This window comes from Pleuronectes platessa, chromosome 5 (genome assembly GCF_947347685.1).
Source record: "Pleuronectes platessa chromosome 5, fPlePla1.1, whole genome shotgun sequence".
Taxonomy (NCBI): Eukaryota; Metazoa; Chordata; class Actinopteri; order Pleuronectiformes; family Pleuronectidae; genus Pleuronectes; species Pleuronectes platessa.
Window position 1 is genome coordinate 11,442,532 of NC_070630.1, and position 12,298 is coordinate 11,454,829.

A 12,298-nucleotide genomic window follows, 5' to 3' on the forward strand; every position below is an offset into this window, starting at 1 on the left:
ATGGAATATGAACAGTATTAAGAGGTAAGGTATGATATAAGAATGATGAATACACTAAGAGCAGGATAAATATCTAAAAATATGAATACACTATAGGTGGAATAATACAGTAGGAATAAGTTAAGTGCAAATGTACAAATGTTCAGTGGATGTGCAAATTCACCGTACATTATTAACATCTGTTAATAATAAGACAGTGGATGGACATTATGAGACATTCACTTTCAATAAACATCTGATTTGATTTTTGCACATGGTGGCCTGGAGGGAATTACCTGACATTTCACTTGGACTCATTGATGAGCTGATTAGAATTTGAAGTTGTTGTATCTTGGACGTACATCGTCCCAATCTTCTCCGAACTTTACATGTCTGACAAGAGTCCCGGCCTGACAACATCTACACAGACATCTGGTACTACAAACACAGTGCCCCCTGGTGGTGACAGGACATTTCAAATTAAACTTGAATGCACTTCTCCTGGTCTATTGACCACCTCAGTGGGACAGTCTACTCTTCTTCTCACCAGCTTGTCCATTGGCCGTTGACCCTTTCAGCCATCGTAAACCTAGGGGAAGCAGTTTTTGTTGATATGAGATGAAAACTTACTCAATGGCCAAAACTGCTGTTTCCTCTGGCATTTTAAGTTTTCTTTCCTTTAACAATATTATCCGGCACACAGTTTTAAAGTTGGACCTTAAGAGTTTTAACATCCGATGCCGACCAGCAGCGATTGAACTGTACTAGCAAATTCCCTCATTTGGTCTTGACATGCAGCCTTCGAAAGATGTTGATCTCCGAATTGAAACACAGCTGTGGAATAAAGATAGGAAAAAATAACATACCACATCCTCTGTGTTTCTCAGGACCCACACCCTTTCCAAATGTTGCTCCACCTTGAGCCTCTAGGGTTTTACTGCAGTCAGACGGTGGGATTTCATCTCGGTGTAATAATCCTCTACAGTCGCACTCGCTGTCATCGGCTCGTGATGAACATAAATCTCATCAACTAGCTCAGCTCTGAGGGAACAAACACAAACAACCACAGAGAAACACATCTTTATTTCCCAGCAGAAGGCTCTCCTGGTTTGTGAGAGGTCGGCACAGGCTTCCTCCAACACCTAGTTGACCGGTCTGGTAGACCTGATGCAGCTGCTCCCTCTCATCTTTATCAGAAGGTCCAGTTTGGTGCAGCCGGCTCATCTGAGGTTGGGTCTTAGGCTGGGTTAGGGTTAGGGCAGACTGCAGTATTTCAGAACTCATAAATGGTGTTAAAACAGTGGTTCTGAAAATCCAGGTGTGATGAAAAAACAGCAGAAAAGTAAACAGGAAAAGAACAGTAGTCATTGAAGGAGAAAACACCACGTGATGACGTCAGTTTAGCATGCTCCTCGTCTTTCTCATGGTTTTTCCCTTCGCATCTTTCCTCAATGTTGTTAAGTGTTTTTTTAAACGGTATCTTTTCCTTTCATCCAACTGTTCAAAGCCCACCTGTCTCTTTAATACAGCCACAGATCTAATTAGTTTGTCAGTGTCCTCAAAATACTCATCTGCTTTAATAGCCCTGCCGAAGGTTTCATCGAGGAAACTGTTTATCTCCTCCAGCGTATAGAGAGAGGTACTCCTAGCTGGGGTCCCAACAGAAGATACACTCTCTATATCGGACTCATCCTCCATGTCTCCACATGCAGCCTGACTGCCTGACTGACCCTGTCCCTCACTGGTGTTATCAATGCTTTCTGTGGCATCTGAGGGAACTGCCTCCTCAACGTGTTTTACTGTCTGTGACAATTCTGCAGCTGCAGACTGGGAGGATTTTTTTACCTCCTCAGTCACACGTGATTTCTTTGTCAGACCCTGCATCTCAGAAGTCTCACCTCCAGGCTGTGTATCTTCCCCCCCCTGACAGATGTTTATTCTTATCTAGAATTAAGGAAACATTACTTGGCATTGTCTCCTGCACACCTCAGTGTTTTGCCACATTTTTAAATCAAACAACCGTTATTATAGGATCATTTCAACTGTTTGTGGATATTTAATTGGGTTGTATAGGCGTCTGTGGCTCAGGAGATGAGGTGGGTTGTCTTTCAATTGAAATGTTGTGGGTTCGATCCCCGGCTCGTCCACAGACCACGTTGTAGCTCTGTAAAAAGTGCTATATGAATAACAGATGTTATTCTTTATTGTCCTATTGTGAATTATTAATAGTCCAGTTGTAACTGTTGCCACTATTTTATTTTAATATGTTGTAAAAGTTTTACAATGTATATTTTGTATTTGTATATATGTGTGTAATGTGGGTAATTAGTGATAAGACTTTTATTTTGAAGCCTCTGCTGAGCTGCTTGTTTTGAGAAGAATGACGAAGAAGAAACACGGAGAAGCAGGCAGATGTAGTTACACACATGAGTTTGTTAATTAAGAAAAGATAAGAAGATTCCTTTTCAGAGCATGCAGCCAACGAGGTATTTTGTCTGTTATTTATTTTAACCTTGATTGTAATTGTTGATACTGTGTTTGCTAACTAGCTAACGTTATATGTTATGTCTTTGTTACCGTGTATAACTTAGTTTTCACGGTTTGATGTGGAGAACAAGACTTCATTAAAAACCTGTGGAGGAAACCATTTGCTGTCTGACTGTGCTTGGGAGGGAGTCACACCAGTAATATTGGTTATTATTTGGTTGGGGGGGGGTTCTGTTTGCAAAGTTGGGGTTATGTTGAAGTTTATACATTTAAATCAGTGTTTAAATAAGTGTGGCATTCGACGTTCGAGGGACCAATAAGATGAAGTTTTAGTTGAACTAGTGACAAGTTGCCAGCAACGCTACCCCAGGAATTTCACCTGGAGAGTTAGATTAACCTTAAAGTTAAAGCACACAAGTTTGTTACTAATGAAACCTTGAGACTGGGTCCAGCATACAATTTCAATTCCTTTTAATTAATATATACAATCTTTAAACATGACTTCGCAATAAAATGCGCGCACACACACACACACACACACACACACACACACACACACACACACACACACACACACACACACACACACACACACACACACACACACACACACACACACACACACACACACACACACACACACACACACACACACACACACACACACACACACACACACACACACACACACACACACACACACACACACACACACACACACACACACACACACACACACAAATAACTAAATGGGGTTTAAATCAGGGTTAAATCACTTCAACCCGCAACTTAAACAAACTCAATAAATGCAAACAAAAGAAAACTAACAAAGAAATTAAATCAAAAGTAATGGAGATTTATCCAAACTGATAAATCCAAATAAATAGGTAAAGCAATTAAGCCAAACCAAAATAACTAAGAAAACGAATTAAACCAAAAACATGCAAAGCAAACCACAAAACACAAATAATATCATCAATAAGATCAGTTAGAAGTCGGTTAACTGAATAGATTAAGATGAGACTGAGGATGAGGCAGCAGTCACCATACTCGGTGGCAGGTACAGCACAGTAGGAGATGCAGAGTAGGATGGATGTGTTGGCTATATAAGCCAGTGGGCAAAACAGCAGCCGGCCAACAGCAGCGTGAAGAGGGGGGGAAACGTGCTGGCAGAAACCGCCCACACACACGTCAACCCTGCCATAGAAAAATACATTTGTTCTAGAAGCTGAACAACAACTGTGGTAACTTGAGTTAGCGTCATCTTATCCACATACCGTCAGGAGTTGAATGAACATCAAAGGGGAGGAAGGGGATCACTTGCGTCGAGCAGCACAATTACGTGCAACTCGATCGATCAGCTGATCGCTCCCCGCTGCAACCGGCAGAGGAGGAAAACACTCGCATGCCCTACAATTGGGGCCGATACGGGAGAAGGAAGACCCGGCCAATGAACTGCCTGAGGGATGGAAGCCAATGTTGAGGACTTGTACAAAGTTTAGAAGGTACACAGACGCAAACAACTACTACATACCAAACAACGGCGAGCTGCACGGCCCAGCTAAAAAAAGGCGATCAGGTGAGGCGGCCAGGTGCGGTGATAACAGGAGGCGGGGCAGTCTGGAGCTCCAAGGCAAGAGGGCTCCCAGTGCACAACCACTCACCTTTATAGGCAGCGCAACCAACCGTGATAGGCCGGTACTGCAGTACTAATTAAAGGCCCATCCTGCTACATAAGGCTCATAAGAAATATGCTGTTTCAATGTGTCTGTGTTCGGCTTTTTATGTAGTCTTTTGTTTTGTGCTCCTTAATAACAAGACAACTGTAGAACTACCTAAAGGGATTATAAAAAGCTGGTGGTGATCCAGCACAATTTAAAAAAAGCTTCGGCTCTTGATCTCTTGACACTGAAGCAGCTACAGGATGAGATTTGTCTTTGGGTTTGAAGCGTTGCAGCCAATGATCATGAATCACTGTGTTGTTTATCATCATTATTTGTTAAACCGTGCAGGAAGAATGTGAGATCAATTCTACCGAGAGGCAGCAGAAATAATGTCTGTGTGTATCGTCTATACTTCAATCTTTTTCAGCCTCTCCTGTCGTCTCTTTGTCATCTCGTTTTTCTCCCAGGTCGTACCTGGACCTGGACATCAGTTTCAGTGGAGAACAGGCTGAACTCTATATGCAGAAAGCCATTGTCATGACGCTGTCGGCTGTTGACACTCTGAAGAGACTCGTTTTTGTGGGAAACCTTTTTGACTCCCTCAAGGTGAGCCAAGCCAGTGTGTGTCAGTGTGTGTCAGTGTGTGTTAGTTTGTGCATGCCGCACTTATTTACTCGCTTAATCACCTGTCTTTAATGATTTGCCTCCCTCTGTCCAGTGCCTCTCCCCCTCATTAACTCAAGCATCAGTCCGTCTCTGCTTTCTTTTATTTCTCTCCATCATCTGTCATCTTCCCCCCTCCATCATCGCCATGCCAACCGTCTCTCACAGTACACAAACTCAGAGTTGCAAAACTTGTTTTGTTAATGTTATGTCCCTAGAATCTAATTCCTAAAGTTCTGTAATTGTCAAGAACTTGTGATGACACGACATCTGCACAATTCTATTTTCAAACACATTAAGGCTGTAGGTCAGGTGATTTAGAGTCAGCCATTCATTGTAGCAGTTGCATTTTGTTGTAAATTAAAATGGCAAATTGTAAAAATTATCGTGATGCCATGATGCCGACCATTATATTCAATGTGCACATTTGTAATCAAGATAGCAATATACTCTTATTAAACTTATAATGTAGTAAATCTATACTATTCTATATAGTCATTGGTGTAATATGCTGGGCATCATTTAACAATGTGATCTGTGAAAATGACTTACTACACTTGCATACATGTGCATGTGCTGTATGTTCCCCATTCATGCACTGGTAACTGTGACTTCATATTGACATCATTCCTACACTATGTTCATACATTTGTATATAAATATAAGATTAAAGTCATGTCCATAATAATAGTAAACTTTATATAGCATAAAAAACGTAACAGTGCTATACCAAAATGATTTTAAAAAACGGTTTAAATGTCAAAAAATCATTTAGTCTATTTAATCACAAGAAAAGTCCTATAGGACGCAGCGATATGTGGAAAAAGTTTCTTGCAGCGTCAATATTTCATTTATGTGAAATATCTGAAGGATCCTTTTGACTCCAACCTGTAAAATCAAGATATTCCAGATTGTGTCGTGAAGTTAATTTGAAATGTGATGAAGAATTTGACATACAATTCTAAATACATGTTTATTTATAAAGAATCATATAAGTGACTGTACTTTATATTGCAGCAATTGACCTGTAATATATTCACAGTAATGAGCAGCAGCAGTTTTTGAGCAGACAGGCAGTTCACAGTGAATCAGTCAAGTCAGTGTGAGGTAACTGAGCCCCTGAACCTCCGGCCCCTGACCTGTCCGGTATGTACCATGACACACTGGAGACTGTGTACAAAAACGCCTGGGATGGCCTGGAGTCTCTTTGCATCAGAGACAGGGCTGTCCCATATCAGGGCAACACTGGATCCCCCACACACCAAGCCCCTGATATAAAACTATTTTGGGAGTTGTTCACTTGGAGCAACTTTCCATCATCAAAAAGTAAATGAAGTCAGTGAAGGATCTTTTTATTGAGTGTTGTATGAGGCCGTCTGACACGGTGCAGTAACATGACGAACACGAGCTTGATTTACTGCTTCCTGAAAGAATGAGAACCACATGTCTCAGGGCTGCAGCGTTTTCTTGATCTTTGGACGGATCATCGATGGGAGTTAAACTAACTCTCTACAGCTGAGTCTCTGTTTCTGTTTCTCTTGGTCCTAGTTCCTGGTCCTGATGTACCTCGTGACGTTCCTGGGAGCCCTGTGCAATGGCCTTACTGTGTTCATCATCTGTAAGGAACCATTACCTGCTGGAAATCTGCAATCAGTTAACCCACTGAGTCTCAATATCATTTTTAACTTCTCTACTTTTCTCTCTCCTCCAGGTGTGATTGCTCTCTTTTCCCTGCCACTTTTCTACAGACAACGCCAGGTGATACCTCCGTCACTTCATTATCTTTATCGTAACTTTAATTAGTCCGTCATTTTTTCTTTTTTAATTGCCCTCCGTTTGAATTGAACGAAATTTTTGGCTGTTTCTGTTCTCTCACAGGAGCAAGTGGACAAGTTCTTCGCAAATATCCAGGCTAAAGTGGACAACATCAAGGACATGTGAGTATGGCTCCATCTTCTGGTAAAACGGTGCCATCAACAGAATCTGTCTGAAAACCCACACTTGTAGTTGTACAAGTGTGAAAGTGTGAGAGCTGAACTCTCCTCTCTTTCTCTTCCACAGCTTTGTAAGAATTGCCCAAGGCGGTGGCCCTCCTCCCGACCCAACTCCTGGTGGCACCAAACCCAATTTCCAGTAGACACTATGAACAAGAACTTTCAGACAAGCTCCCAGAGTTACAGGCTGTCACTCAGATGTCTTACCCAGCAGTCTGTGCTCAGAGAACAGAGCTCCAGAGACTGGGGGAAGGGATGTTACTTAAAAGGACGATGACGATGAGCATGGTACTTTATACTCTAACTGTATTTAAGTTATGGGGTCGTAGGTTGGGGTAGGGTTAAAATGAATCAAGGTGAAATCAAGGTGAATGAATTCTGGATGAGACTGTTGCTGCTGACGTCAGAGACGACACAGCTCGTCCCGTGTGACCATCTTTGGAAACACTCGTTTTTAAAATGTAAAAATGACTAATAAGTGTCTTAGATTGAGCTTTAGTCCAAATGAGGTACTAAGACCAGAGACAGGGAGTTCCCACACTGACGCCTGAGAAAAGGGACGTCAGTTTTCAAGGGTTGAGATAAAATAACAGGTCATTATTATTCATGGCAGCATAGAACTGGCAAATAAGAATGCATGTGTCGGCACATGTACTTTTGTAGATGCATATTCATTCTCATGACAGTTTATCTGTGTGTATGCAAGTATGAATGTGTTTGTGTGCGTGGAATTCCTGAAATACCGCTTGCTGAAATATTACCTACGAGCAATTAAAGTCGCATTTCTTCTTTATTTTCTAAAACTTTCAGTTTCTTCTCATCCGCACCAACATTCACTTTCACTCACTTGTTCATTTACATTTTCTCCTGGTCGTGTTTTCTCACATTTCTTCATTGACCGTATGGACACGGCGGCCATTTTCCTTTGACCTCATGCTCAGGGTGGGAAGCAGTGAAATGAAAACACGATGTCAGATTTTCTGTATTTAGATGACTTATAAACCTGGATCACAGCAGTGCAACACAATCCTGTTCATAACAATAATTTGACCCCTCATCCAGAGCGTGAAGTCAGGGGGAAATGCTCGTCGTGTGAATCTGGTCTGTAGAGCTCCACAGTGTGGTTACGGAAGTCATTTTCTGAATAGAGATCTTAATGATCAACCATAATATTTTAAGCGTCCAAGGTATACTTACCAGAAGCCACAGATTCTTATGATATCAACTACATTTTAAGAAAAACATGTTTTAGTTAGTGTTTTATTCAACAAAAAGAAGTTCTACACTGCCCAGAATCCTCAGGTGTAACAGCAACGTCCCTGATTGGTTGAGCTTTCTATTACCATGGAAATGTTAATCACAAGCATGAAAATCAGGCCAGCTACCATTTTTTTAGAGAGGAGGAAGAGTGTCCAATGAGTGGAAAATCACTACTACTGAAACGTTGATGAAGAAAATGAATTAGAAAATTTACTTCTGGAACCAGAGCCCTTTCTGAAAGTAAATGGTAAATGGTTATGTATTTATACCGTGCTTTTCTAGTCTTGATGACCACTTGAAGCGCTTTACAGTACAGTTTTACATTCACCATTCACACACACATTCATACAGTGCATCTATCCGCAGCACTTTGTTATTCTATGGGGGGGGCATTCAGGGTCCAGCATCTTGCCCGAGGAATCAACGGCATGCAGATGGGTCTGACTGGGGATCGAACTGCCGACCTTCAGGTTGGAGAACGACCACTCTTCCCCTCAGAAACAGCCGCCCTGGTGGGTGGTCACTGCTCGGTTGTTCACACTGACACTGAGTGCAAAGTGAAAGTTGAAGCATGAATACTTAGAAAGACGAGTGAGTTCTTTTCACAAGTTCAAAACGTAAACATGGTACTACCAGGTGACATGACAGGCGGTTCATCACTGACGGAGCATCGGAGGTCGCCGAGTCAGTTTTTTTTTTGTGTGTTTGTGTTAAAAAGTCAGATGGCTGTTCCTCTGGACGTGTTGATCTGCAGCCTCGGAGGAAAAGGTGTGAAGGAATGAGGGAGTGAAACACTGCAGGTGCCTTTTTAACTTCAGGTTCCAGAGCATGGTGTGATTCACAGTATTTACAGCTGCTGACAGTCACTTCCCCTCCCATAACAAACCACGTCTCACGTTCACCTGCACATCGACTCCCTGACAACGCTGTTTTTTTGTTCGTGTACAATACTTGTGTGAAAGTACATGACGAGGGTATCTTATCCTGCATTGTAAGTAGATCAATTTTAGGATTAATACAAGTTATTCAGGATATACATTTCCCCTTTTAGCGGTTGCTTTTAATGCTTTTTCCAAAATGTATCTGTTCTAAAGCGGTATTATTATTGTTCGATCCCCCGGTGTCCTGCAGTGAAAGCCTTTTATGTTAGCAGACGTGATCATTAACATCCTAACACGTGACATGTGCTGCTAAGTGTTGGACCTACAGTAGCTGCACGCACGGCAGATTTCCTTCCTTTCCTTCTTTGCATCAGAGACAGGGCTGTCCCATATCAGGGCAACACTGGATCCCCCACACACCAAGCCCCTGATATAAAACTATTTTGGGAGTTGTTCACTTGGAGCAACTTTCCATCATCAAAAAGTAAATGAAGTCAGTGAAGGATCTTTTTATTGAGTGTTGTATGAGGCCGTCTGACACGGTGCAGTAACATGACGAACACGAGCTTGATTTACTGCTTCCTGAAAGAATGAGAACCACATGTCTCAGGGCTGCAGCGTTTTCTTGATCTTTGGACGGATCATCGATGGGAGTTAAACTAACTCTCTACAGCTGAGTCTCTGTTTCTGTTTCTCTTGGTCCTAGTTCCTGGTCCTGATGTACCTCGTGACGTTCCTGGGAGCTCTGTGCAATGGCCTTACTGTGTTCATCATCTGTAAGGAACCATTACCTGCTGGAAATCTGCAATCAGTTAACCCACTGAGTCTCAATATCATTTTTAACTTCTCTACTTTTCTCTCTCCTCCAGGTGTGATTGCTCTCTTTTCCCTGCCACTTTTCTACAGACAACGCCAGGTGATACCTCCGTCACTTCATTATCTTTATCGTAACTTTAATTAGTCCGTCATTTTTTCTTTTTTAATTGCCCTCCGTTTGAATTGAACGAAATTTTTGGCTGTTTCTGTTCTCTCACAGGAGCAAGTGGACAAGTTCTTCGCAAATATCCAGGCTAAAGTGGACAACATCAAGGACATGTGAGTATGGCTCCATCTTCTGGTAAAACGGTGCCATCAACAGAATCTGTCTGAAAACCCACACTTGTAGTTGTACAAGTGTGAAAGTGTGAGAGCTGAACTCTCCTCTCTTTCTCTTCCACAGCTTTGTAAGAATTGCCCAAGGCGGTGGCCCTCCTCCCGACCCAACTCCTGGTGGCACCAAACCCAATTTCCAGTAGACACTATGAACAAGAACTTTCAGACAAGCTCCCAGAGTTACAGGCTGTCACTCAGATGTCTTACCCAGCAGTCTGTGCTCAGAGAACAGAGCTCCAGAGACTGGGGGAAGGGATGTTACTTAAAAGGACGATGACGATGAGCATGGTACTTTATACTCTAACTGTATTTAAGTTATGGGGTCGTAGGTTGGGGTAGGGTTAAAATGAATCAAGGTGAAATCAAGGTGAATGAATTCTGGATGAGACTGTTGCTGCTGACGTCAGAGACGACACAGCTCGTCCCGTGTGACCATCTTTGGAAACACTCGTTTTTAAAATGTAAAAATGACTAATAAGTGTCTTAGATTGAGCTTTAGTCCAAATGAGGTACTAAGACCAGAGACAGGGAGTTCCCACACTGACGCCTGAGAAAAGGGACGTCAGTTTTCAAGGGTTGAGATAAAATAACAGGTCATTATTATTCATGGCAGCATAGAACTGGCAAATAAGAATGCATGTGTCGGCACATGTACTTTTGTAGATGCATATTCATTCTCATGACAGTTTATCTGTGTGTATGCAAGTATGAATGTGTTTGTGTGCGTGGAATTCCTGAAATACCGCTTGCTGAAATATTACCTACGAGCAATTAAAGTCGCATTTCTTCTTTATTTTCTAAAACTTTCAGTTTCTTCTCATCCGCACCAACATTCACTTTCACTCACTTGTTCATTTACATTTTCTCCTGGTCGTGTTTTCTCACATTTCTTCATTGACCGTATGGACACGGCGGCCATTTTCCTTTGACCTCATGCTCAGGGTGGGAAGCAGTGAAATGAAAACACGATGTCAGATTTTCTGTATTTAGATGACTTATAAACCTGGATCACAGCAGTGCAACACAATCCTGTTCATAACAATAATTTGACCCCTCATCCAGAGCGTGAAGTCAGGGGGAAATGCTCGTCGTGTGAATCTGGTCTGTAGAGCTCCACAGTGTGGTTACGGAAGTCATTTTCTGAATAGAGATCTTAATGATCAACCATAATATTTTAAGCGTCCAAGGTATACTTACCAGAAGCCACAGATTCTTATGATATCAACTACATTTTAAGAAAAACATGTTTTAGTTAGTGTTTTATTCAACAAAAAGAAGTTCTACACTGCCCAGAATCCTCAGGTGTAACAGCAACGTCCCTGATTGGTTGAGCTTTCTATTACCATGGAAATGTTAATCACAAGCATGAAAATCAGGCCAGCTACCATTTTTTTAGAGAGGAGGAAGAGTGTCCAATGAGTGGAAAATCACTACTACTGAAACGTTGATGAAGAAAATGAATTAGAAAATTTACTTCTGGAACCAGAGCCCTTTCTGAAAGTAAATGGTAAATGGTTATGTATTTATACCGTGCTTTTCTAGTCTTGATGACCACTTGAAGCGCTTTACAGTACAGTTTTACATTCACCATTCACACACACATTCATACAGTGCATCTATCCGCAGCACTTTGTTATTCTATGGGGGGGGCATTCAGGGTCCAGCATCTTGCCCGAGGAATCAACGGCATGCAGATGGGTCTGACTGGGGATCGAACTGCCGACCTTCAGGTTGGAGAACGACCACTCTTCCCCTCAGAAACAGCCGCCCTGGTGGGTGGTCACTGCTCGGTTGTTCACACTGACACTGAGTGCAAAGTGAAAGTTGAAGCATGAATACTTAGAAAGACGAGTGAGTTCTTTTCACAAGTTCAAAACGTAAACATGGTACTACCAGGTGACATGACAGGCGGTTCATCACTGACGGAGCATCGGAGGTCGCCGAGTCAGTTTTTTTTTTGTGTGTTTGTGTTAAAAAGTCAGATGGCTGTTCCTCTGGACGTGTTGATCTGCAGCCTCGGAGGAAAAGGTGTGAAGGAATGAGGGAGTGAAACACTGCAGGTGCCTTTTTAACTTCAGGTTCCAGAGCATGGTGTGATTCACAGTATTTACAGCTGCTGACAGTCACTTCCCCTCCCATAACAAACCACGTCTCACGTTCACCTGCACATCGACTCCCTGACAACGCTGTTTTTTTGTTCGTGTACAATACTTGTGTG

The 12,298-nt window shown here is 42.2% G+C and overlaps 2 protein-coding genes and 1 long non-coding RNA gene across 3 annotated transcripts; 2 read left to right on the top strand and 1 right to left on the bottom strand.

The window, feature by feature from the left end:
• Positions 1-3,219: 3,219 nt before the first annotated feature.
• Positions 3,220-3,920, bottom strand: LOC128440619 (uncharacterized). Its single transcript, XR_008338547.1, has 2 exons — positions 3,744-3,920; positions 3,220-3,663 (listed from the first exon to the last, which is right to left on the bottom strand). It is a non-coding gene; the product is annotated as an uncharacterized LOC128440619 (long non-coding RNA).
• A 22-nt stretch (positions 3,921-3,942) lies between these two features.
• On the top strand, positions 3,943-7,562 carry LOC128439700 (reticulon-1-A-like). Its single transcript, XM_053422091.1, has 6 exons — positions 3,943-4,058; positions 4,598-4,736; positions 6,342-6,411; positions 6,505-6,551; positions 6,672-6,730; positions 6,855-7,562. The coding sequence occupies exons 1-6, from the start codon at positions 3,943-3,945 to the stop codon at positions 6,928-6,930; spliced, it is 507 nt and encodes a 168-aa protein (XP_053278066.1). The 3' UTR covers positions 6,931-7,562.
• A 2,076-nt stretch (positions 7,563-9,638) lies between these two features.
• On the top strand, positions 9,639-10,855 carry LOC128440801 (reticulon-2-like). The gene is made up of 4 exons (XM_053423644.1): positions 9,639-9,704; positions 9,798-9,844; positions 9,965-10,023; positions 10,148-10,855. The coding sequence occupies exons 1-4, from the start codon at positions 9,647-9,649 to the stop codon at positions 10,221-10,223; spliced, it is 240 nt and encodes a 79-aa protein (XP_053279619.1). The 5' UTR covers positions 9,639-9,646; the 3' UTR covers positions 10,224-10,855.
• Positions 10,856-12,298: the final 1,443 nt, after the last annotated feature.